The following is a 26,358-nucleotide window of genomic DNA, read 5'->3' as shown; positions in this document are numbered from 1 at the left end:
TTTAATGAATAATTCAATGATTTAAATAAAAATAAAACTCACACACAACACACGACATGCTCACGTTATATATAAAATAAAGGCACTGATTATTAATACTATTGTGTATATTAATACATTTTATTATTAAAAATATATAAATATATTAAAACAATTTATGATTATATCTAGTGATAAACCTAGATAGTTTTAAAAATTAAAATAGCACCATAAATATAAATATATCGTGCCACTAGTCTAATAATTAAAGTATGACTATGCAATATGTATACTTAAAACTAATTGTGATCTCTGTTGTGAATAAACATGTAAATACTGTAAGAGATCTCATTTTAATTTAGTCGCTTCATTAAGAGTATTGATCCATCTGTAATTAAAATCAACTGTTAGACATTTAATATAATTACAGAACATAAAACAGTTCAATTTAAAGGGTGCATAATCATATTCAAATTTGTTTTTAGAATGTATAAAATACAAAAATAAAAATATACCGAAAAAAGGACATATTAATAAAAATAGTATTATATTCATATTTTATTATATTAGGCAAAAATGATAATCTTTATTTTGACTGTGTTTTATTACAATTTTAATGTTTTAAGCATACTATTAATTACTTTACCAGTTTTCTTTTCTTTCTTTTTTTGTATATATTAAATTTACTTTCTGATCAAAGACATTTTTAATATAATAAATAGTATTGAAAATATTACATATTCAATCATAGATTACCACCCAACCTTAAAGATGTCTTTGAGAAAATGTTATTCAAATTATTAAATAATTTATTAATACCCATACAAATTTAACTAACTTGGAACACATTGGCTATTTTATTTTATTATATTTATGTTTGCAAATACTATAAAGTATATTAAATTACAATATTTTTTTGAAATCAAACCTAATTAAATAATCCAATAAGTAGAATTTACACATATTTATTAAATAAATACCTCTTAGCTAGCTGTTCAGTATCAGAGCAAAATATCAAAGGGTTTTGTCCAGCATGAGCCAATTGAAAAACACAACTTGAATCAAATTCTTCATAGTTTGTACCCTGTAAAATGTATTAAGTTAATTTTAATATTATTATCATATAATAATTGATAGGTCAATAAATAATAAATAAGTAGTATTGAATAGTTTGTAAACAAAGAAACATGTTCATGAGTTCCAGAGGTATGGAATTATAAGTACATTATACCATACATTTTAATATGTAATTTAACTATATACATTTTAAATTTTTAGCAATTTTAACTACACAAAAATACATTCTGTATTCTTGAAATTTATATAAAAAATGAAAAGTTGTTAAAAAGATAAAAATCAATGAAAACAAGTAAAATATAGACCCTACTAAGTTCTCTAATTAATAGAAATGCAAAATATACTGTTAAAATAAATCTACTATAATGTGCTTACTTCTGGAAATGTTTGAACACTATACCCAAGAACAGGTATCGTGTTCAATGCAACAACATCTTCAGAAGCTTTGTACATATACAAAACTTGTTCTTTTAGAACAAACCAGAATCTTTTCCACGATTTGCGTTTTTCTCTACGATATAACCATCCACTCATTTGTGAGCCGGAATCATTGGCCATTACCTATACATAATTATATTTATTAATAATTAATTTGTATTATTTGTTAAATTGATATGAAAATAACATGATTTTATTTTATTGATTAATTGTTGAATTTATTACAATAATAGTTACCTCTTTTAAACGTTGTGGAACATACTTTACAAGTTTTTTTGAGCTCCATACACCTGACTTCTTAAAAGAATTTTTTACAGTATCCACCATTTTGAGAATTTCAAAATCACTATTACTAGAAGATTGACGCATTTCCAATATTTTGTCTTCAAACTCTATAAACCAATTTTACTTAGCAATAATTAACACATCAATAAATTATCATAGCTTTATAAAAACATTTAGCATACCTTTGAGCAAATAATCATAACAATCGTCACATACTCTTGCAGACTGAAACTTCATATAACGAAGTGGTGCTTTATTTTCTGAACAACTACTACAAACTACCTACTCAAAAGTTATGTAAATAACAATCAAAACAGTTAATTATAATAATTCATAACAAATATCCACACATACTTTGCCACATGCTCTGCAGTGGTGTCTCCGGAATGTTACAGTGAATTCTGTGGCACACGATTGACACATAGTCACACGACAATCTTGAATCCATATTGGTGCCTGAATTAATAAAAGTTATAAAATTATACACAGCTAATCCAAAAAAAATAATTAATATTTACCTCATATCCCAACTGAAGTGGTTCACAACCAATGTTCTTTGAAACAAACTTCATGTTTAGAAAGGATAGTTGTTTGTTAGTGTGTTCTCTAATTGCCTTTTCCAAGGTGTTAACCCATTCCTTAAGCTCTGTGGTAGACCTATAACACAAATGTTTAATACAAGGTGTTAAACTTGTATGCATTAATATAGAGCAAATAAATATTTAACACAAAAACAACAAACTTGGCCCTAAGAGTGAAGCTTCGAGTTATCGTTATTATACTAAATTCGTTGAGACAGTTATCAGTAATGGGAAGTAAGACTTTCATACCACTAAGTGGAAGCTCATAATTAATTTTTAATCCTGCAACTGTACCATAATATGATGTGTACAACAAACAATCATTGAGCTGAAATAATATATACCAAATAAAAAAATCTAAATAAATATATTCCATTATAATTGACATATTTGTAAATAATAATCATACCAAAATAAAATATCGAAGTTGCATGTCTTTTCTGGACAACTTATACAGTTCACCTTCTTTAATAAGCTCGCGTCCTGGTTTAATTATTATGTAACTTCCTAATAGTGATTGTAACTGTAAAAGTTTACTAACACAGTCCTGAAATTTAATAAACAGATACATACATTATTTGATAAAACTAATAAAATTATTAAAAAAACCAACAAAAACACACCCCATGTCTCATACTTTCATTAGCGTGATTAGCAACATCACACACAATACCTAATGCTACTATTGTATCTTGGTAATCGATTGACCCTTCATCTTGATTTTTTAAATAGCTTTCCAATAAAAGTCTATATTTTGTAATTCGCTGAATTGGAGTTAGCATATAATGTTTAATGGTTAGTTTTTTACATACGTCAGAGGCCTCAAAGTCTTTGACACACTTAAGAAATCGAGGATACTTTTGACAGTATTCATCCAACAAATTACATTGACTTTCAAAATTTTGTATGTAAGTTGAGTAGAGTTTAAGAAAAGGTCCTTTTTTTACTATAACATCAGCAATTTTAGGATGTTCATTCCAGTTTTTCAAACGACTCTCCATGTCTTGTAACAAGTCTTCATTTAGACTTAATAATTGGGGAAGAGGATTAATTATTTTTGCTAAATCAGTAGATGGTATCAGTTTAGCATCACCTCCAGTTTGTTCGACAAACATAACAAATGTTTTACATAATAAATTTAAAACATCAATAAATACTTTTTCGGTTGATATAAGTTCTTCAACAGTCCTTAAAGATTTTGCTTTGGTTGGTAATTTTTCAGTTTCAATGTTATCAATAGACAATGTTTCTTCAAGTTCCTGTTTTTCATTGGGTTTTTCATCAAGCGATGAATGAGAATCTGTATCGTTATCTTCTTTTCCAATGTTTCCATCCTCGTTTTGACTGTCATAAAAAGAACTTCGTTTCTTTTGTTTCAATATTTTCCCTTTACCAAAAGACCCAAACCAATTGACAATTTTTTTCCTAACAGAAAATGATTGGTCTGTAGAATCACTAGCAATAGATGACTTTTCATCATCAATTGTGGTATTCATAATATCATCTAAATTATTAATTGATAAATCTAATTCGCCATGAAATACCACATATTCATTTAGCAAACTGTCATTTTGATAATCTAAGTCTAAATCATCATCAGTACATTTGTTAATACTGTTATTATTCTCACTATCTATTATGTTATTTTCTAAAATACTATTTACATTATGAGGAACTTCTAACTGGGAAACATTTGAATTGACATCACTATCACTCTTTATTTCTTCATCATTTTTATTATCATTATTTTCATTAGGCTCACAACTTGCAGTTTGATTAACAGTTAAATTAACAGTTGATTCAATTTTTTTATTAGACTTGACGCTGGGAAATTGATGTTTCACTTTATAAGGACTAGTTTTCAATGCAATGTTGTTTGGTTTTGGAAGCAGTGGAGGCTTAACTGTATACTTTGTAGCTGTAGTGTCCAAATTACACTTAAAAACTGATACATTATCTTTGTCATTTTCGGTAACCATTATATGTTTTGGACATATTCTTAAAACAAAAAAACAATACATAACTCAAATTAGATATATTAAAAATGTTAACTTAAAATTTATTTTATATGAAATAATAGAATATATTTTGAGATAAAATAATCTTAAGATTTAATAATGTTTTACTAAACTTTAATTATTATGAAGTAATAGATATTATTTTTAAGATAATAATTTAAAATTAAGAGTATTTAATTCTAATAAATAGTAAACATATGAATAACCTATTTATTTATAATTAAAATTAGAAATAAAATATTACATTATTTAAACTTAATCACCATTACTCAATACATAAAAATGAAAAATTACTTAAGTCATTGATTTTAGGATAAAATAAAAAATAACTTATTAATTCTACCTATAAAAAACTGATAATTATTTTTGAAAAGAATAGTTAGATTATATTAGTTTCATCTTTTTTTCACAAAAATTGTACCTAAAATAAGAAGCTACTGAAAATAATAATTTTAAAAAAAAAATCAACAACTTAACTGAAAATTAATCAGTTTATCATTTTTAATGAACAACACTGTGATTGATATTAAAATATAAAATATGTACATTTATAACAATGCCAATCTGGTACATAACCAGAACATGGAATAATAATTTTCAATGGAAACCTCAAAAGGAATAAAGGTTTACTCAGGTGTTTTCAAATTGAGATAAACCAAAACTGATTGTTGATATTAATCAGTTAATAAATTATTAAAACATACTTTTGTGATTCATGGCAACTGCAGTCGCTTGAATTTGTAGGAAATAAATTTGGTTTTGGTAGTGGAAGTGGTTTTATTTTCTCTAAACAAAAATTAAAGGAATTATATTAAACATTTGTTAAGGTTGATTTATAATAAATATATTTTTATTTGTATGTATTATAAATGATGAACTAGTCAACTATTTTCAATACCAATGAATAATTAATATAATTTTTAATGTAATGAATATAATTATAAATATAGCTTAATGAAATAAATAAATTAAATAATTTGATTTAAATGTAATTGAATTAAAGAAATTGATGTTCATTGCTTCTCCATATTAAATTCTGTACAAGCAATTATAAAGAATAAGTCATAATTTATTAATTTTAATGTATCATTTGTTACTACATAAAACTAATTAATTTATAGGATATCAGTTAAATATAACCAATTATATTAACGATTTCTTTTGATCTTATACATAATTGAATAGGTAACATTAAGGTGAGGTTAAGTGTTATGTGTAATAACTATTAAATAATATACATCTACTTATGCGATTCTAGATAGATATTAACATTATAATAAATTAATTTATAATTATTTTTTATTATTTTTTTATAACTTGAAATATTTTATTAAATAAAAAAAAAATTAATATTATAGCTAATAATTAACTATTTTACAAATTAAATAAATAAATAATAGTTCATATTTAGAGGAAACATAGCTTTAAAATTTAATATTTTTTACATGCATACCATGAATATACTAGATCATAATTTTATTTATAGATAAAAATAAAAATAATTTTTGAATATATGTCATTTCAATTTTTTTCTATTATAAAAAATGATTTTACACATTAGTAGGTGTCAAAATTAAATAAATATGTAGGTGGAAATTAGTATATAAAAATAACTTGAATTAAGTTTAAGTTAAATAGATGAAAGGTAGGTATTTACAATAAGGATAAAAATAAATATTATATTTTATTTTCCTAACTTTTTTTTACTCATCATAATTATTAAAAGTTTGGTATCACTAATTTAATTACATACTGATTTTGTTATAAAATGATTTTTTTATATATATATGTAATAGGATGATAAGGATGTGTGAAAAGTACATTACTCACATATTGTCTCCTAACTGACACATGCCATAGTGAATTTTATAATCAGATCAATCCATTCTACTCTTATATTTTTAAAATTAGAGTAATTACTAAATCAACATTTATTAAATAATTTAAAGACAAAAATATTATTTAGAGCCACACCAGTGTTTTTTTTATATAAATATTTTAATTTAAAAAAAAGTTATTAACATTTTAAATCAAAAATATTAGAGTAAAATTGATTATTCTAAACAAGAAATTTGCTATCGTCATTGATACAAAAAAAAACCTCCTATGTGACAAATTTATGATTTTAAAATTTTATTATCCCTGGATTCAGAAATTAGACAGTCATTACGATAAAATTTTCTATATGCTATCTACATTATAGAATTAATGAAAAGTAATAAATAAATCCTCCTAAGTGTTATTAACTATTAATCATTTATGAAATATCTCCTAAGTGATTAAAAATTTGGTCAAAATTAGACTGAAGGAATTGGAATGCAAAGTAATTTGTAAATGCATTTAGGGGTCTATCTGAACATTAAATTTCTATCTTAAATAGTACCTAGGTACAATAAATTTAATAAAATTGCCCGTACAAAACTTTTTAAATTTTTCAATTGTCATGATGCAAAAAAGAAAGTAAATAATATTTAGATAGATATATTACATAGTATATAAATGCCACAAAGATATTTTAGTCTTCTAAATATCATAGAAATATAACTGAAAATAAAATACTCTGTATTCATAAGTTATTAATTAATTTAACTTAATAAATTTAATTAAAAGAATTAACAAACTAGAAAAAAGTATATTATGTAGATATATAACCTATTTATATTATGTAATACTAGATAATAACTGTGACTTTATGTATTTAATTGTAAACCTAATATATAAGTAATTGTTTACTACAGTCAATACCTACTAAAGACAACATGTATAAATAGTAAGTAGCTAGAAAACATAATACGACCACTGGACACTGGTAGGCACTAGAATTTACAAATTAACAGTTTCAAAAAGTTAATTTGGTTTAATACATATTGCTTGAACCATAGAACATGAAGCTCAGTAACAACAATAATACTTAGTGATTGCAATGAAGAACTCTGATTACCTGGTGTGTCCATGATTTTCCATTTAGACTTTGCGTAGAAAAACCAACATGTCAACAGTGGCTATCGGTAATATTGTTAGCAACTGTCCACTCAAACAAATCTAATAGCCGTTGGCCAACTGCAGACATCGGGGTTACTCCCGACCTAGCATCGCTGTATCAGTGTGACTGAGAGCAAGACGTATGACAATAAATAACTATACGAGAAGGCAGAGTACTTAGCACACACTCGAAGACGATTTGACGAGCCAGAGACGAATGTCAGTACAAAACGTCGTCAGCGGCCATGATGGACGGGTGATGAAGAAGCGTGCGGGTCAAGACGAAAATCAAAAACGGACAGTGAATAAATTAGCGAACTACCGAATAAAGCGAGTAAATTATAACAATAATAATAAATAATAATAAATGATAATAATAATAGAACGAATACGACATCCGCTGCGAAGAGTGGACAGTGGACACTGATAATAAGTAATAACTATTACACTGATGATAAGTGACGCAGTAGCGTGCGCGTGCGGACGTGACGAACTGATGCCGTGTCCGTGAGTGCATGTCTCGTCCGGAGATAAGAAATACTTCACCGCCCAGTCAGCCACGGAAAGAGTACCTACCAATAAAATGATAAGAGAATTTTGGACTGCTCGGACAAATTATATTTCTTCGATGAATAACTGTGATTGGAGAGCAAAAAAACTTGTAAACGAAACAGTCAATGGTATAACAGACGTTCACCGAATAATTAATAAGATATTAAGATAGTAAAATCGTTTTTTTTTTCCATGGCTTAATCGCATTTCAATAGGTACCTACGTAAATACTTGAATATTATTCCATATTATATTATACTATAATAATATGTATATTCATGTATAATATATTGCACTATTACATAATTTACTTTAAAATATGTGTTTTAAATATAAAATAAATTGTTGTCACCAATCCTTATAAAACAAGATATACAGCAATAATGGTCAAACATAGTCTACGTTGAAACAAAATTTATTTTTATTATTAATTTATATTTATTTAATCAAATATCTTTACATATTTTAATTTTATTTTAATACAAGTAGGCCTTTAGATTAGGTTAAAGATATTTACACGATTCAATGATAACATTAAATAGTAAGTAGTTACAAAGAGAAAAAATATTAAGTAAGTAGAATTATTGTATACATATATAAATATTTTTTTCTGTATTCTTGTAAGATTTTTTTTACTATTTTTATTAAATAAACTTGTGTGAAAAGTATATATATTATATATATAATATATATAATTCTCATTGTAACTGTGCAAAAATATATGATCGAGATACCGAAAACCATGTGTTAAAAATTTTAAATTAAGAATCATAGGTACAAACTTATTTTGTTATCTTGAGTGAGATAGACGTCAAACATTATAGGAAAGAACGTATAACTCTAAATAATTAATAATATTTTTGTAGGCAATATACCTATTCTTAAAAAAAAAAAGATACCTAGGTAGCTAATTTAATACATAACCTATTTTTTAAGGATAAATTATTTAAAATCTTATTCTCACCATTCTACACTCCCATATCTTATTGTATATTGATATTGATTTATAAGTTAATAAAAATGTACAATATTATAGCAATTATTTTATAATTTAAGCAATACCTATGCTTTTGAAAAAATAAATAAATCAACCTATTTTTCCAAATCAATAGTAATTAAAAAGTATTAAAAAATATATAAATACCTACTAATAGTGTATCACTGTGTGAGTCTCCGTTTAAAATTGTGTTATGTATGCAATGATTTATTATTTAATTCAAATTTAACACATCAATTACAGTGGTCAGTGATCTACTCAATGATAAATTACTCTAAACGTATAGGCACTATAAGTAGAGCGACACCATAGGATTTTTTAATTGCATTGATCTTTGTTAGACGACAGTAATGTAGGTACGATCGTTAAATGTTAATCATTGATTGTGATGTTTAGTTTAAAGCCTGTCAAAAAACTTGCGGAACTTCTCATGTTATAGAACAAAGCTTGCTTATTTCTATATGCACCTAAGCTAACTCTAAGTTTCATTTTATACATAACACAAAACTAAAATTACTTTTACTTTTACATTTTTTAAATATGTTCGGCATTATTTAATAGTAAGTTATTGTCTAACGTAGTAAAATACAGTTATAAATGTATTATTTTAATATATTAACATATTAAGGGTATAGTATATCTGTGTATACTGATGTAGGTACTGTATTAGTATATTTTTCACTTATGTCACACGATAAATGCGTCACTGATTACTGATCATTTTATTACAGCTGTCAACTGATGACTATGCTACAAATTCTTAAACCTAAAATAATTAAACATATCAATTGTATCTATCATACAATATTCTGTTGTACCCAGTATTTATGTAAATAATTTATTGTACAGTTCTATAATTAATTACCAACTACCTATAATAATATAATAACTTTATTAGCTTTATCGTCTTAATTCTTAACGCTAGATAAGTGTTGAATACCTAAACCAAAGTTGACTTCGCAAAATTAGCTAAAATAAATAAAAATACAATAACTTTAAACTGTGCGTCTCGTGTATAATTTATAGATATAATATTAAAAAACTTGTAGTCTTTAGAATCTAGATTATATTAACAATATATAAAACAAAAAAATATCCTCTCGAATAAACTTAGTAAAAATTAATTATTTCGAAAGATTCAGATTCTTACTTTTAAACCCAAACCCCTTATGATGCATAAATTAATTTCGGCATCAATTGTATATTAGTATAAGTAGCACATTATCATGTTGATTTCGATGTCTCAGCATTATTTAATAGTTAATACCGTTTTAAGCGCCACATCCGTTGTCAATGCCTATCAAAAATTCCGTATAAGTGAAACGCTAGTAATGAAATGCCTACCACGTATACAGAGATAAGGAGACGTCTATTACTCTAAATAATAAAGGATTGTCTTTTAATGAAAATGTCAATGGCATCAGAAATAAAAAGACGTTATACGATATAAGTTCATGGCTTTGAAATAAACCATTCAAGTACACATATTATAACAAAACATAATACGTTATAAGTTATAACTTATAAAACACTATATTATTTAAATTACATTTACATTTAATTTTCTAAAAATTCCAAATCGTAATTCGAAATTTAAAATTCGTATACCATATATATTAATATATTATATATACAAAAAAATCTATGATAGAGATAAAATATTTTTAGTATTAAATCCCAAAATTACAAACTAAATCCAATTTCCTACTATGTTTGATATTTCTACAGGGACTATCCTCAATATCGAAGATTTTTAATTTTTATCTATAGTAAAAAGTATCTTTAGACTAAAAGAAAATATAATATTATAAATCGCTCCGCTCAGATTCTAAAAATAGTAATATAAAATGTATATTATTATTATTGTTCTTATTAGTTGTTACATTTTTATTTTAAATCGTTATTGTTATCATAATTACTAATTAGTATTAAATATTTTAAATATTTATGGGATTACTTATTTAAATTACTATTGTTATAAGTATTCACTGTTATATTTTGAAATGTATACAAATTCAATAACACCGGGTGATAAAGATAATAATGAAAATAAATGTAATAAATTCACAATATAATTTCCAAGGTAAAAACAATATTTGAATAATTATTTTAAAATTGGTAATTTACAATGTGTATTCTTATTTTATGGAAAATGGCCGATATCCAAATGAATGTATCATCGAATATCAATTTATTCTTTTATATATTTCTTTATTTGTGTTATATATTTAAAAAAAAAAAAATTGGATCCCATATTTTATTAATACTTTAATATTATCATATTTTGATGCGTATTTTAAATTAAATTTTTGTATATTGTTAAAGTGAATATTTATTATTTTAATAATTTTTAGCATATTTTGATAATTTTTTATGTAAAAAGTCTTGATTTCGTGTGATGATACTGGTAATAATGATACAATTTGACTGTAGCCACACTAAAACGATAATATCTAATAGGTATCCATAAAAAATATATTAATTAAGTATAATGATTAATGAATAAAGTAATAATAGAAAATTATATTGTATGAAGTTTTAAAAAAATGTAAGTATAATTTTTATAAGTTGCAATTAGAAAATAAATATTGATATTAGTAATATTTTTTGATAGATAAGGAAAAGATTTATTAAAATAGTTAATGTATAATTTATAAAAAGTATTGTATAAATGTAACTTTAAAACAATAATTACAAATACATAAATCATTTCAAAAATTATCAAACGCTTTTATAAGTTATTCTGTTTTATAATTTATAATATATCAAGCCTGGTTTAAGTATTCTAAAAATTACCAAAAAATGTTCATCGAAATAACCAAAAAAATGTTCATCAAAATAACCAACAATTTCTAAAAAATGTTTTTTAAATGTAATAACGTCTTAAAAAAAAAATGATTAAAATTGGGTTTATAGTTAGTTGCACAATTACTCAAGTGAAAATAAAATTATGGTTTGAAATTTTTAAACATACATATTATATCTTTCTCCCTATATATTTCTTTATTTTTTACAATTTATAGGGACAAAAAAACAATACAAATTATTTTCAATTTTAACTAAATAGAAAATTTATCTTTGTCAAGTTAACAATTATTGTTTTATATCAATCAAGTATAATGATTTCCACATTCTACTTATTTCTATATAACTCGGAGACCATACATACTTAAGATAAATAGGTTATCAAATTATTTTACATAGTAACTTACTGATATATTTGATAATAAATATTTTTATCACGGCTCATATAGAGTAAAAAAATGTTCACAAATCACAAAAATACAATAAACGTACTTTTATGTCAAAAAATAGATTAATAAATTTATAATTTAAAGTTCTACGCTTGAACCAACTTATAATATATTAGATAAATAATTGCTTTTCCTATTAACCTTGGAACGTAAAAATACATAACTAGTTTTATAGTAACCACGTGTTAAAAATAATTGATCAAGTTTAAAATTATAAAAATTAATATCTTACTTAATTCTTAATACTTTTCGACTTGTCGTAAATAATATACTATAGTTAGCCTTGCATAATATGCAGGTGGCATTATTTTAAATTTGCTTTATTTATCATATAAATTAAAGTGAGAATGACCAATGAAAATAATTGTATACAAGTATTATTATATCAAAGCAGTAGAACGCGGTTACGCGACCTTTAAAGTTTGCCTTGTATCTATAGGTATTTTAATTCAACTGAAGTTATAATAATATGTACTTTTTATACATCTAAATAGGTACTAAATAATTATCTTAACAACCGGTATTTACGAGTTAATAAGTAAAAATTTATGAAAATATTAATATTTGACGAATTACTTTTGGTTTTTATTTACTAAATAATCATTACTACAAATTTCATATTAAGTCGTAATACCCAATTAAAAATCAATAAAACTTTTTTAAAACCATTTAGAGAAGCTTTATTGAAACGAAGTAGTAGTGATGCTAAGGTTTTTTTCCAATTAGAGTCATCTAGAAATAAAATAAAACCTTACTATAAATACCCCTCCCAGCCCAACCTCGCAAAAAAATAATAATAATAATAATAAAATGTATTTAAATTATATAAAAAAATGTACGTTTTATGCATTAGATGATATATCTATTGTTATATAGAAATTAAACAAAGCTTATAAATCTATAAAAATGTATAGATCAAACTATAAATTATCAGCTGAAAATTAGTGTTAAAATATTAATTTATACTGATAACATTAATACTATAAAATTGTTTTATGTCTCATAAATAAACTATACATTGCGGACTGTTAAATATTTTATAATAATTATGTATATATATATATATTTACGTGATATGATAAATTTAATGAATATTATTGGTATTATGGTTGATTAAAGAATAAAGATTAATACATTATTATAGAATTTTAGAATTTTTTATTTTATTTAAAAATGAAAAATATATTTTTGCCGCATAACTAAACATCTAGCTTTTAAGTAGGTATCAATTATAGATAAAGTAATTTTAACTAAATTTATAACTTAAAAATTAAAGTATTTGATTTTCGTTATATTATTTTTAATTTAAACAATTTGATTACGTTAAATATTATTAATAGTGGTTTTCATCATAAAATTATAGCTAAGAAAGTTTTTTTTTATTAAATCTCGCTGGAATAATTGTGAAAATGTAAAATCATTAATGGTGAATGTACTAAGTTATTACCAAGGTACCTACATAATATAATCATAGCACAGTGACTTAATTTTAATTTATAGAGATACCTTTAGATTTTAGATACAACCAGGCCCGGATTGAGCCGGCGGTCTACCGGGCAAAATTCAAAAGATTTGAGCCGGTTTGATGATATTTTGAATCAGTGGAAATATCTTATCCATAGTTTATTTTACATCAAAAGACAAAAATATGATTCTAAAATGTAAATATGTAATCTATGATAAAAATCGTTATCTTGATATAATGGCAGCTATATATAGTAGTGCTTGTATTTACATTAAGGGTCTATAAATTAAATCTTGTTATATACTAATAAAATTTGATAGGTTAAGAAAAAAATTGTTTAGGAACTTGGGCCGGTCTAGGTGGACAGCTCGGTAAGTAATTTCTGCCCAATCCGGCGCTGGATACAACATCTCACATGCAAAGTTACAAGTATAACTATATAGCAATTATTATTCATATCATAATTGGAAAACTATGGGTACTATATGTAGATTAAATCTGTAAGCTGTATGTGTTACTTTAATCTATTGATTCAAAATTCAAACTCTTACAAAAAAAAAAAAATGCAACATTGAATAAACGTGTTTATTTATTATTAAGAATACACCCAATTAATTGGACTCAGAATAGTTATCTATTTTACAAATATTTATAAATAAAAATAAAATACGAAACAATATACCTATGCTTAATCATTTAATAGGTGCCTACCGTTACAACTAAATAAATGATTTTAACTTGCATAAATTATCATTAAAAAAATCAAAATTGTTTATTGTATTAACATTATATTAATCATTAATCAGAGCGAACAGACTATAATTTTGACGATTAGTAGATGTATAGAATGTAATAAATACACAAGTATTAGTTAGAGCAATGGTCTTCAACCGGTGGGTCGCGACCCATTTTTGGGTCGCGTAAGCCTTAAAATTGAGTCGCGACAAGTCTTTTTTTTAAATAAAAATTAGATTTATAAAATTATATAAGGTAAAATAATAATAATAATATTATTATTATATTATATTCATAATGGATATAAAGTATAATGTTTCATATTACACTGGTATGATTCTATATAAGCAATTTGTTCTTTTTTATCAGGCTTACGTGGGTCGCAGAAATAAAGGCCTAAAAGGGTGGGTCGCGAGTCCAAAAAGGTTGAAGACCACTGAGTTAGAGGACGTTAAAACATTTATTTCGTTATGTTAAGTTTAACAGGTAACTTCTCTTACATTTTAAAAATTGTCCTTCTATTTATATATTCATATTTAATAATCAAATACCTATTAGATAAAATATAAATATCTTATCACGTTCATCATATTAAGTTCATTATTTTTATGATATTTAAGTATTATACATCTTAATCATTTTATTGATGTTAATTGAAGTTATATATATTTTAACTTTTAAGCCAATAGAATAAAACCAATGATCTTACTAATTTGTAATTTAATTTCAAGACAAAAATATAAAACAAGGATCAATGATTAAAGTTTGAATATAAAAAAAAAAATTAGTTAACTATACATTTAACTATATATAAATTTTTTATCACTGAAGTATAAAATCGAGTCGAAACTAGAAACACTAAACAAACTTAAATTACAAACTTAAATTTGTAATGATAAATGATCGTTATTTTATCTTGAATTTTTAAAAAATATATTATTTTAAAATTAACATAGATGTGATGTGAAATTCATTACAATTTTTCTTTTTTAAATAGGTACTTAGAAAAAATATTTGTTTTTTAGTTTTACTTTTAGGGAGAAAAGTAATATAAAAATTTTATAAAAAGTAGTATGAAACAAATTAAATTAAAAATGATTGTGAGCTTTGACTATAACTTAAAAATTATAAAAAGTAAATATCTACCTATTAATTTTACATGATAATTCTGAGTAGAAACAAAAATCGTGTATTGGTATCTACGTGGTTACAATAAATGCCGTACGACATAAGAATAAATAATTTACTGTGGTAAATAATATTATATAGGTAGGCATAAAATAATAGACTAAGTATATTATATTGACTAGAATTTAAGTTTAAAAATCGTAATTTATAAACAAAAAGTTTACTATTTTTTTACTTTTTAGTGAATATTAAAATCCAAATATTAATACACATAAACCATTAACGATAGTATTGTTTTATTTAACTTCAATCCATTAAAATAAAATCAGTAACAATTACATTTTTGTAATATATTTAAAATTATTTTTTGGTAAAGTATCTAAAGTAATAGATAAAATATCTCGCATTACAGTTTTTATTCGAAAAATACGTGAATATGATTTATGTTCCATCTAAATTCCAAAATGATTTTTTTAATGATTACCTTGGTACTAATAATATGATATTATTTTCTGTATCGTAACAACTCCAAATAAATATATATTATAAAATAATAATTAAGGTTTATGTGTACCTATATTTTTGGTATATTTAGTTAGTACCTACCCGTCCTACCCATTGGCAACACTCAAGGGCCTAACTGCATCAACATTTCATATTCTTGTATCATACCATTGAACATACATTTGCTATAATATGTTTTGGTAAGAAGTTATCATTGTGACAACTGATGTCTGACAACATTATTGTTCTAGTTGTAGTAGTAAGTCAATCTCAATGACGTTAAATTCGTAAATACAGTGTACCCAGTCTCGATTATTCGCAAGCGACTATCCGCCGTCTTTCGCGGAATCATCTATATACCTACATGTATATAAAAAATGAAAAAAATATATTTACATACATATCTTTACATTATAAATCATTATAGGTTTAATTGGGTGATAATTTGTAATAGCCGATTACTTGATAACGACTTGTACCGGAGTTTTTTGCGTATAAATAATTTATAATTTTTATTAATTTTTCATTATACATATATGTGTATCTATTTTAATAATAATAATAATAATTTTTATTTACGGAAATAAAAAAAAAATTCAATTATTAATTTATTTTTTTAATTTTGCGAATTATCTGCGGAATTTGTTTATCCGTGAATGTTTTGCCACCCTATTCCGAGGATAATCGAGAGTACACTGTATACACAATATTATTATAACTTATAACATAATTTTTCCATCTAAATACCTACTACTATAGAGTATAATATAACAATCGTTAAAGCTTAGCTCATAAGTATGATCAAACATTATATATAGTTTAATTATGTTTTTTTTCTTATCTAATTTCGAAAACTATCCATGAGATTAATTATTTAACTTAATTGTAGTTCTAAGGTTATTACTTAAACATTATTATTTTGAGTAAAGCAAGATGTAATTATACATATTTTATCAAATAATGACCATGCCAACATGTTTGAGTATATAAAGCTCATTTTTCAAGATCAAAATATATAATTTATTAAAATTAAAAATCATACCACTCTTGTTAGGTTGTTTATCCCTACCTGGGAATTTATGATGTCCTCTAGACCCAGATATTGACAACAATTCATACTACACTATTTAAAACCAACAAAACCTCGGATTGGGGTAACAATATAAGTAAAAGATATGCAATAATAATTAATAAATTTACATCGATGGAAACTTTCGTTTTTATATCAACAATAGTGAACAACACGTCTACACGCAAACGACGTCCCCGATGAATAGAACATTATTCTACTCGAATAATAATAATATACGAGTACGTATACAAACTGCCAACTGGCAAACTTAATGACTAATGTCAGTATAAATATATAATAGTGACGTATTAAACTCAAATGCAATTAAAGAGAATTTAAACCTATACTAACGGGTAATGCCTATTATAGTTATAATACTATATTGAGCACCTATGTTTTATAAACTACCTATATAACTGTATATTATAAATTATAATAAGCTAGGATGTAGTAATTTAATTAAGTAAATAAATAATTGAATCTTAAGTATAAAAATTTGTAATTATGTAATTGAGTTTTTTTTATAAAAAATGATTTATTGATACAAATGGTATAATTTTTTTCGATGTCTAATTTTCAATTCAAAATATATATTAGGTACGTTTGTTATAGTTTTAAATTTGTATCTATACAAAGAAATACAAACGTAAAAAAAATAAAAATTTCATATTTAAAATTGGTATAAAAATTGAAATAATTTTACAATGAAAAATAAATTAAAAACCAAATAACTTATAGTACTTACCTATACTGCGGAGAATAAAATTGTAACCAAAAATGTATAGAGAAAAAAAAATCAAAAAATTCTCGTCCCCTATAAATAGTTCAAAAAGAGTCAAATATTTTGAAAATTATACCATGCATAGAAAATTATATATCATTTAGTGATAATTTTAAGTATCTGAAGTTATTCGTTTTTGAATTATAATAAAAAACAAAAGTCATTTGGGAAGAAATAATTACTACATGTATGAAAATATATGGTCGTAAAAAATTTAACTTCAAAGAGTCAAAAAAAAATTAACTTGATTTTTGGTAGGAATATTTTTTTAGTTAAAAAGGTTACGAAGCTTATAAAGAACTTTGTATTACATATTTACATATTCAAATTTTAAGTATAAATTGAAATATTTCTAACTACAGAATAATTTGTATTTTTTGAAAATTTATTGAAATTGAAATTTTAAATTTTAAACAAGAATATTGTTACCTACTATAAATTTTCAATATTTTTTTAGTTGGTTAATGAATAATTCATTAGAAACCTTGTATTAAGTTGGAATAATTAATTTAAATGTTTAATACTCTCATACTAACATAGATTGCTTCGCGTTTTCTGGGATTTCGTTGTCGTAAAATACAGACATTGGCAATAATATAAGAACAAAGAACCTGTACGATAATCATATCAACATATAAACAGTACCTACACAGACTACACATAACACGGAAAATAATAATAAAAATAATAATATGTTGCCATTACCTATTTTATCTTGAAAAATAACTCAAGCAATGCACTATATTATAGTACCATTTAGTATTTACACAGGTCTCCCGTGTGATTCGATCAACGAATATTATTATTTATTATTTATTATTGAGTCGTACGTGCTGCGCGATCGGTATTCGGTATAGTTACGGCACACTACGATTAACTCGCAAGAGAATTTTTATACATGCTACTAATTGTATATCTTGTATTCTCGTGGCTCTATCGATTTAAAATTATGTAATTATTATTGTTTTTCTGCGACGTTTGTGTTCACGTAAGCATAAACACCGTATTATTGATATTGTTCGACGGCAGAACAATTCAACATTGTCTGCCCATACCGTTGTGATAGTCCGCAGATTTCTAAAATGTTTTATAGGTACGCAACATCCATCAAACATAATTGAGAATTAACTAGTTTGGTATACTTCAGATGTGATCATGTGGGTATTTATTTAATATCGTTATCTTCAACTAATGAAACACGTGAACTATGATGTAACATTTTAAAATTAATTGTTCAAGATTTAGAAAAACCAAATCAAAAATGAGAAAAAATCGATCTTAAATAGACTTAACGATAAGTTTAAATTTATTTATCTAAATATGTATCTAATATTTCATCAATTTTTATTTTCTAATTTCAAATATTTAGTTAGAACAACAATTCAAATTAATATAATTGTTAAGTATTAACTGAAAAGTAGTTTATGAAAAATTTAATTTGTAAACTATACGTTAGTTTACCTAACTATTAAACTACAACGATATTTCTTAGAATAATTGTTTAACTCATAAAATATTGCTATGATATAAATATAATTTTATGATTATTAATTATTATTATTACATAATTATAATTTAAATAATAGAAAACCATTTATTTTACTTGTTATTGTTAACACATCTTCTATAGTTCTATGCCTATCAATAATCATTACTAAAATAACCGGAGAAGCCGATTTGCTGTATCTCTGTAGACAGTGTTGACTAAGCCGACTAAGGTATTATAGCAGGAACAGCCAAACTTTTTTCGGCCGCGATCTACTAAAAATAAACTTCACCTTTGAGGATCAATTTCGTTAAAAAAGTTTTTATTATTAATAAGTTATTATACCACCATAATTAATTTTCATGTGTGTAGCCTAAAAAATAAATTCTAACACGATTAACTTTAAAACCGTTTGCGATTGACTATTTGACCGTCCCTGTATTATAGGTTTGGAGTTTATAAACTCATTATTGATTTGGTCACTATAATGTATTTATATAAATTTGAATTCAATGATAAATTATATAAGATATTACATAGTTTATTTAAGCTACTATTTTTTTTTTTTTATACCAATTAATAACATGGCAAGTTGAATTAATTTTTAAACTTTTGCTAAAAAATGTTATGATATATGTTATATTAAATAACAATTGCCTTAATATTAATCATATACGTATTATTATTTATTGTTATTAACTTATAAGTCAAAACCAAATTACTATAAAACGGTATGAACGGAATTACAGTATAATTTGTTTATTTTGTCTAAGTTTTTTTAAATTATAGAGATCTAATAATATAATATAAGATCTATAATATAACTATAAAAAAAACTGTATTATATCCATTTAAAGTATAAACAGTTAATGTCAGATTATTCACTTTTTTTAATTAAGAAAAAAAATCGATTTTATCGAAAATAGGCACTGCGGATATTTACATATTCATTGGTACAAATTAGATTCAAATTGCCACTAAGAATCCGATCTAAACTCTAAATATTGAAATATTTATATTTTACATGCTGATGCTACTAAAAGTGTCTTCAGAAACAAAAAAAAGACAAGTTATTAGACAATTAATACTTTCAAAACCTAAATAAAAATTAAACTAACTAGAAAAATACATACTTGTTTAATAAAACATATTATTACATTGATTTTTATAGTAAAAAAAGATACAAGTTTTGGATTAATTTGAACGTTTCATTTGGAGTGTAGACAATTACATTATACATTATATAGTTAAATAGGTAAAAAAAATCAATTGAGTTACATGGGTTTTGGGTATTTGGATGCAAAGTCTTAAAAAATTAATTAAAATTAATTGAAGTTAATTGAAGCATATGTTTTTTTTTTTACAATGCTTCTAGTGAGATTTTATAAACAATTAAATGCTTAAGCACTTCTAACAAAAACATAAAATGGTAATATTTTGGAGATTATGACATATCCTTTGTTTTAATATATACTTATACAAACATACAGTAAACCCTTTCTAAATGGACACCTCTAAATAATAGAAATCTTTAAATAGAAGACATTTTTTCGGGAACAGTAATATTTTTAGTACTTACCTATATGCAAATATTTAAATACAGGACACTTTTATGGTTAGATTTTGATAATTTTTATCGTAATTATTATCTAAGTTTATTTTATTACAATGGGCATTTTTTATTTTTACACATTATTATACAACTATAGTTATCTTATCCGTCATAGGAAATGACTGCCTTATTATCGGTACTTATAATGTTTTAAATAATAATAATAATATATATATATATATATATATATATATATAAGTATATTCATACATACAAATAATAAAAACATATACTTATGTGTATAACTTTTTTTTATATATATATATTTTGTTATTATTGTTTTCTTCATTCATCAACCCACCTCCTCTAAATAGTTATTACCTCCAAATAACGGACAACATTTTGGCGATCATAAGTGTCCAATATTTAGATATTTCACTACATTTACCATGAGTAAAAAATGTATTTTATAATTTTAGGCTAAAAGTATTATGTTTGGCAGTTTTAACTGTTTTGTTATTATTTATTAACTATTTGAAAAAAATCATATAAGTAATTATCACTAAAAACCTTATAGAACATAATATAAACATCCTTTAATGTGATTACAATTATTAGTTAAATAAGGATAAAAGTTCACAATTTAAACACATTAAAACTTATTAAATAATGCGATTTATCATGCAGGAACTAATTTTATTATTTAATTAACTTATGTACCTATGTTAAAAATTAAAGGATAAAAGTATTTTACCCAACTATGTTAAACATATAGTGTATATATAGTAAAAATTTAAAGTTCAAGGTTTTATTATAAACATAGTATCTAATAATAATGCCCTAAAAATGTGTTATTTTAAATCCAAGATGAAACAACTCGTAAATATATTTACAGATTTGTATTTAACTAGGTAGCGTGTCATGTGTTCAAACGTCAAGTGTACAAAATATTGTCTTTACGAAAGATTATATGTTCGAAATTATCAATAAAAAATATATATATATATATATAATAATAAAAATATCAAAAAGTTGTAAAACTTAAGACTTAAATTGCATGATATCAACATCATTTAGTACATTTCCAATAATACATTATACATATTATCTTGATCACGTAATCGCAGTCGTTTTTTATTATACATGAACTCATAATTATTTACAAGTAATATGTCCTTGTCGTGTATACTTTTAAATGTGCTTCATTTAGCCATTAAAAAAAAAAAAAAAATCACTGACACAAATCGTATAAAATATTAATTAAAAATAACTTCGAAAAAAACTGTGTTTGATACTTTTGGAATGATAATCAAACTATCAAACTGTACTGATAGATGACAAACATAAAAAGCTTCAATAATATCTAAAACGCTTTCACCGTATGAATTCATTAAAGATAATAAGATTAAATAAAATTAAATATTATTAAACGCGATTACAGTTATTTTTGTTTAGTTTCGTTTATCGATAAATTCGAACATATGACCTTTCAAAGATAAAGTCTTTCGAACACTTGACGTTTGAATATATCATTTTCGAATACATGATTCCTTACCATTTAACTAACAGTAATTTACAATAACATTGTGAAAAATACGTAGCTGAATAGTGAAAAGAAAGTTCTATAAAATCTAATCTTAATAAATATTTAAAATAGGAACAGAATAATGATACAATTATTATAGTACTTTATCTACATGTGACTTCAGTTTAGATATGCTTGTCCTAAACTAAACCAAAGTTAATGATTCAATTTTGTCATTGTAACGGAATAAAAAACAAATAAAAGCGACGCAAATACTTAATGATTTTAATACCTAGAATAAAATACTGGGTACCGACCACCGATTTATTGTAGGAAATCATTTATATTATTATAGACCTTAGGCAATGCACTGTTCCGAATAAATTGATCCGATATCAGTACGATATTATGATTAATATACCTCTATATTATTATATAATAATAAAAATAGATGTTTTTCCTATAGTAAGAACTAAGATGTAGTATAATTATACTTGCAGAAATTAGATTAACTATGAAATCAAAACATTAGATTACGTATTTATTGTACAATAACAATTTTAAAATATGTTGATTAATTTTAACTTTTTAAGACTCTAGTATACTACATATTTATATCTTCACATTATTTTATGGTGATGTGGTACTCAAAAGAATATTTTTTTAAAGTTTTTAGAAGTTAATAATAATATGATGTGGTATACCTACTCGTAGTTATATTATTTTAATAATTATATACTTATATATTAATAATAGATACTTATAAATGCTATTTTTTTGGGAAAAATTAATTTGACCTGTGTTACTATGGTAAAAAAATAAATTACTCTTCCTCAATATCAATAAAAACATAGTTTTTACTGATAAAAATATACCTACTCATAGATACTATAGGCTAATGGCCGTCTCCACTCAGAATCATTTTTCATAAACAATGATAGATCATTGAATTCAAATTTAATACAACCAATACAGTGACTCACTTGATATCTACTATACAGCAAGGTGATGTGGTACCCATTTGCCCATCTTTTTAAATGTTGCGTTTTGTACAGTAATTTGTTGGTTCACAAAAAAGAAATTTTTTTTGTTAGTATAGGTTTTACATTAGTTACAGAAAACAAAACAGTTATTATAATTGGATATAATTTTAGACCTGTATTTTATATTTGGTCAAAACAATCAAAATAAATTTGTAAAAAATCTGTGCAGTTTATATTTAATAAACGAGTTAAGGCCGTTAAAAGGTAAACATACGAGCATTTAATTTTTCATGAGCAACGCCATGTAGAATCAGCTTTAATATTACCTACATTATTATTTATTAACCGGTATTAGGTACTATGAATCATTTAAACTCATAATAATTTTTGTTTAATATATCTAGAGTTGACAACAATTAATTATTTATTGGTTTTAATTTTATACACAAAATATATAGTAGTCTGTATAGTTACTTACCGGAATTTATAATCCATTTTTTTGATAACCCAGATTTTGACGGAAAACCATTGAACCGTTTATGAGAAGTTCTTTGTACATTTGTATAATTATTAAAAAACGAACTGTTTCTTCCCGACATTTTAACAGTCAAAACTCGTGTATTAATTTTAATAAGTATTTTATTATTATTAATTATTTATGTAATATTATTTTTAACTGTTTTCTTTTCTACACCTTTAAAACTTTATTATAATTGTCAAAATTAATTGTTCAACATTGTTCAAACAAAAAAAAATTAATAGTAAATCTGGTTAATTAAAATAATGAAAAATGTATTGTATTTTGTTTTTGAGTTTTAACAATAATTTACGTATTATATAATGTTATTAGGTTTGTAAAAATATCGATTTTATAATAGACTAATAATCAAGACATAATAATATTGTAGTAAGTAAGCATATCACTATCTAGTAAGTAGTAACAGTAGAAACAGCCAAGAGTTAACCAGAAACGACTAATAACGATTACAGAGTACTGACCAGAATTGATCCAACTACGCGTCTGCAGCGCTGTATAACAACACCGGACAAATAATTCTTTGAACGAATAGGCCAGTGATCTAGATTCTAGAGTAACAGAACAAAGAAATTTATGCAATTTTATTTTTTTCCTTTTTATATTTTTGGATTTTTATCTATGGTATATCACACAGTAGTCTGAAATTTATAATAGTTGATCAAAATTGAATTTTGAAAAATATTTTTCTTATAAATTTTTATTTGAAAACATATTGAATATTACTAATAATTTAAAGATAAATAATTGTTCATTTTTAAAACTTATTGATAAAATGAATATAAATACGTCAGTGCTAACTTATAAACTGGACATTAGTAACAACTAGATTTGGAAAAAATTAATTCAAACTATTAATATTAGTAATTAATGTTTTTGTTAATAGCTTTATAAATATTTAAAGAAATAACCTTTTAGTAATATAAGCGAATAGAGGGTTTCGATTCTATTGCAGATTTAATTTTTGTACACAACAATTATTTATCTCTGAATATAACTTTTTTCACTTAAATATGCTTTTATAACTAAAAATTTTAAATCATAAAATTCTTTTTTTAATTTTATACTTATTTAAATATAACAATTTCTACTCTCAAATGTTTTTTTTTTTAAATTCTACCCCCTATGAGTTCACTATTAACCATTATATTGGACGCGCGATTGCGCGGATATCCCAATGAATATTTCAAACACATTTAATTTTACATTTTAACAATTATAAGTAAAAACGAAAAAGAAATCGCCTATAATAGATTTTAAAATGTTATCTAATCGCCAGTCAGGTTCGTAACCAGGATTTTATTTTATTTTTTTATTATTTTTTTTGGAAGGGGTGAGGAGGGAATAGTGCTTCTAAATAATATTGAATAAAATTTTTACCTATTTTTTTTACTTGATTAATACACAAAACCTTTTATTTTTGATAACTAAAATACAATTTAATCTAATAATTATTTTTAACTAATAGCTATTGTTGTCCGGACTGCTAGCTATATAACATCATAATATTCATTTTTTGTTTTTATATTTTAGGCTATTGTATCCAATACTTCTTCTATAGAGACAAACACTTCACAATATATTGATAAAAGAGCAAGTCCCGTTAAACGTTCATTTACAGATTTATTACGAAGTAGTTTTTCTAAGCGTTTCAATGTTGAAAAGAAGCGTTCTATTTCTGTTATAGAAATTAGTTGAGTAACTAAAATTTTTACAGAAAATTTATATTTGAGTAAAAATGCACATCAAACATGCTTCTAAAATATTCATTATTCATAGGGTTAATTCGACGTTTACCCATTTTTCACACTGTAACAAATATTCAGACACAGCCACTTTTTCAAGTATACGGTCTCCGTAAAATATATTGAGATTTTTAAATTTTGATACATTTTTATTTAGAATAAATTTTAGTTAGATTTTAGGCAGCGTGCTTGTATAATATTGTTAGATAGTAATTTACGTTATTCGACGTTGCTAACGTGCATCGTGTCTCCGTGATAAAATAATACACAAAATTTTATTGTTTTAGAATGATTTTTTTTTTTTGTACTACAATACAATATAATATTTTTAAATAAAAAGTATTTTAATTTGATTTAAATTATAAAGAATTACGATTTTTATATGCCGAAACAGAAAAATTTCCAGGGGGTTGATCCAGACCCCATGGTCACCCCTGGATACGTGATTGTCACCAATCAAAATTATGAATCATCAAAATTCAAAGTGACAACTATAATATTTGTTGATCGGTAGTCGTTATCGGTGATCAGAGTAATGTTAATGATATTAAAAACCTTGGCGTTGAACATAAAACAAATATGAATTAATATAGTTAATTATTTTAATAATATTACTAGATTATAAAAAAAGCTTTTGACGCCTCGGTGGCCATGACGCCTGATGCACACGCTAGGCATGGCAAT

At 24.0% G+C, this 26,358-nt stretch overlaps 1 protein-coding gene across 3 annotated transcripts; it reads right to left on the bottom strand.

Annotated features, from left to right (window-relative positions):
* Window positions 1-209: 209 nt before the first annotated feature.
* LOC112596875 (FYVE, RhoGEF and PH domain-containing protein 6-like) lies at window positions 210-24,001 on the bottom strand. Of its 3 annotated transcripts, none has more exons than XM_025342697.1 (12): window positions 23,873-24,001; window positions 5,083-5,164; window positions 2,984-4,358; window positions 2,770-2,907; window positions 2,522-2,688; window positions 2,298-2,436; window positions 2,134-2,235; window positions 1,962-2,061; window positions 1,732-1,886; window positions 1,432-1,617; window positions 960-1,063; window positions 210-367 (listed from the first exon to the last, which is right to left on the bottom strand). In XM_025342697.1, exons 1-12 carry the CDS (start codon window positions 23,991-23,993, stop codon window positions 328-330), a joined length of 2,709 nt encoding a protein of 902 aa, XP_025198482.1. In that variant the 5' UTR covers window positions 23,994-24,001; the 3' UTR covers window positions 210-327. The 3 variants fall into 3 exon arrangements, with proteins under 3 accessions (XP_025198482.1, XP_025198483.1, XP_025198484.1); XM_025342698.1 differs by lacking the exon at window positions 23,873-24,001 and adding an exon at window positions 7,320-7,814; XM_025342699.1 differs by lacking the exons at window positions 5,083-5,164; window positions 23,873-24,001 and adding an exon at window positions 7,320-7,814.
* Window positions 24,002-26,358: the final 2,357 nt, after the last annotated feature.

This window comes from Melanaphis sacchari, unplaced genomic scaffold, assembly GCF_002803265.2.
Source record: "Melanaphis sacchari strain LSU unplaced genomic scaffold, SCAv2.0 Contig362_pilon_pilon, whole genome shotgun sequence".
NCBI classification, from domain to species: Eukaryota; Metazoa; Arthropoda; class Insecta; order Hemiptera; family Aphididae; genus Melanaphis; species Melanaphis sacchari.
Note: the sequence above shows the minus strand (reverse complement) of the source record. Positions and strands in the feature narration are given on the sequence as shown.

What these genes read in the sequence shown, in the direction of transcription:
- LOC112596875 (XM_025342697.1), bottom strand. Translation starts at nt 23,993, where the DNA reads ATGTCGGGAAGAAACAGTTCGTTTTTTAATAATTATACAAATGTACAA. An exon ending in ATGAAAGTATGAGACATGGG is followed by an intron (nt 2,908 to 2,983) that starts GTGTGTTTTTGT and finishes ATTAAATTTCAG; the next exon opens with GACTGTGTTAGTAAACTTTT. An exon ending in TTCCACAACGTTTAAAAGAG is followed by an intron (nt 1,618 to 1,731) that starts GTAACTATTATT and finishes AATTATGTATAG; the next exon opens with GTAATGGCCAATGATTCCGG.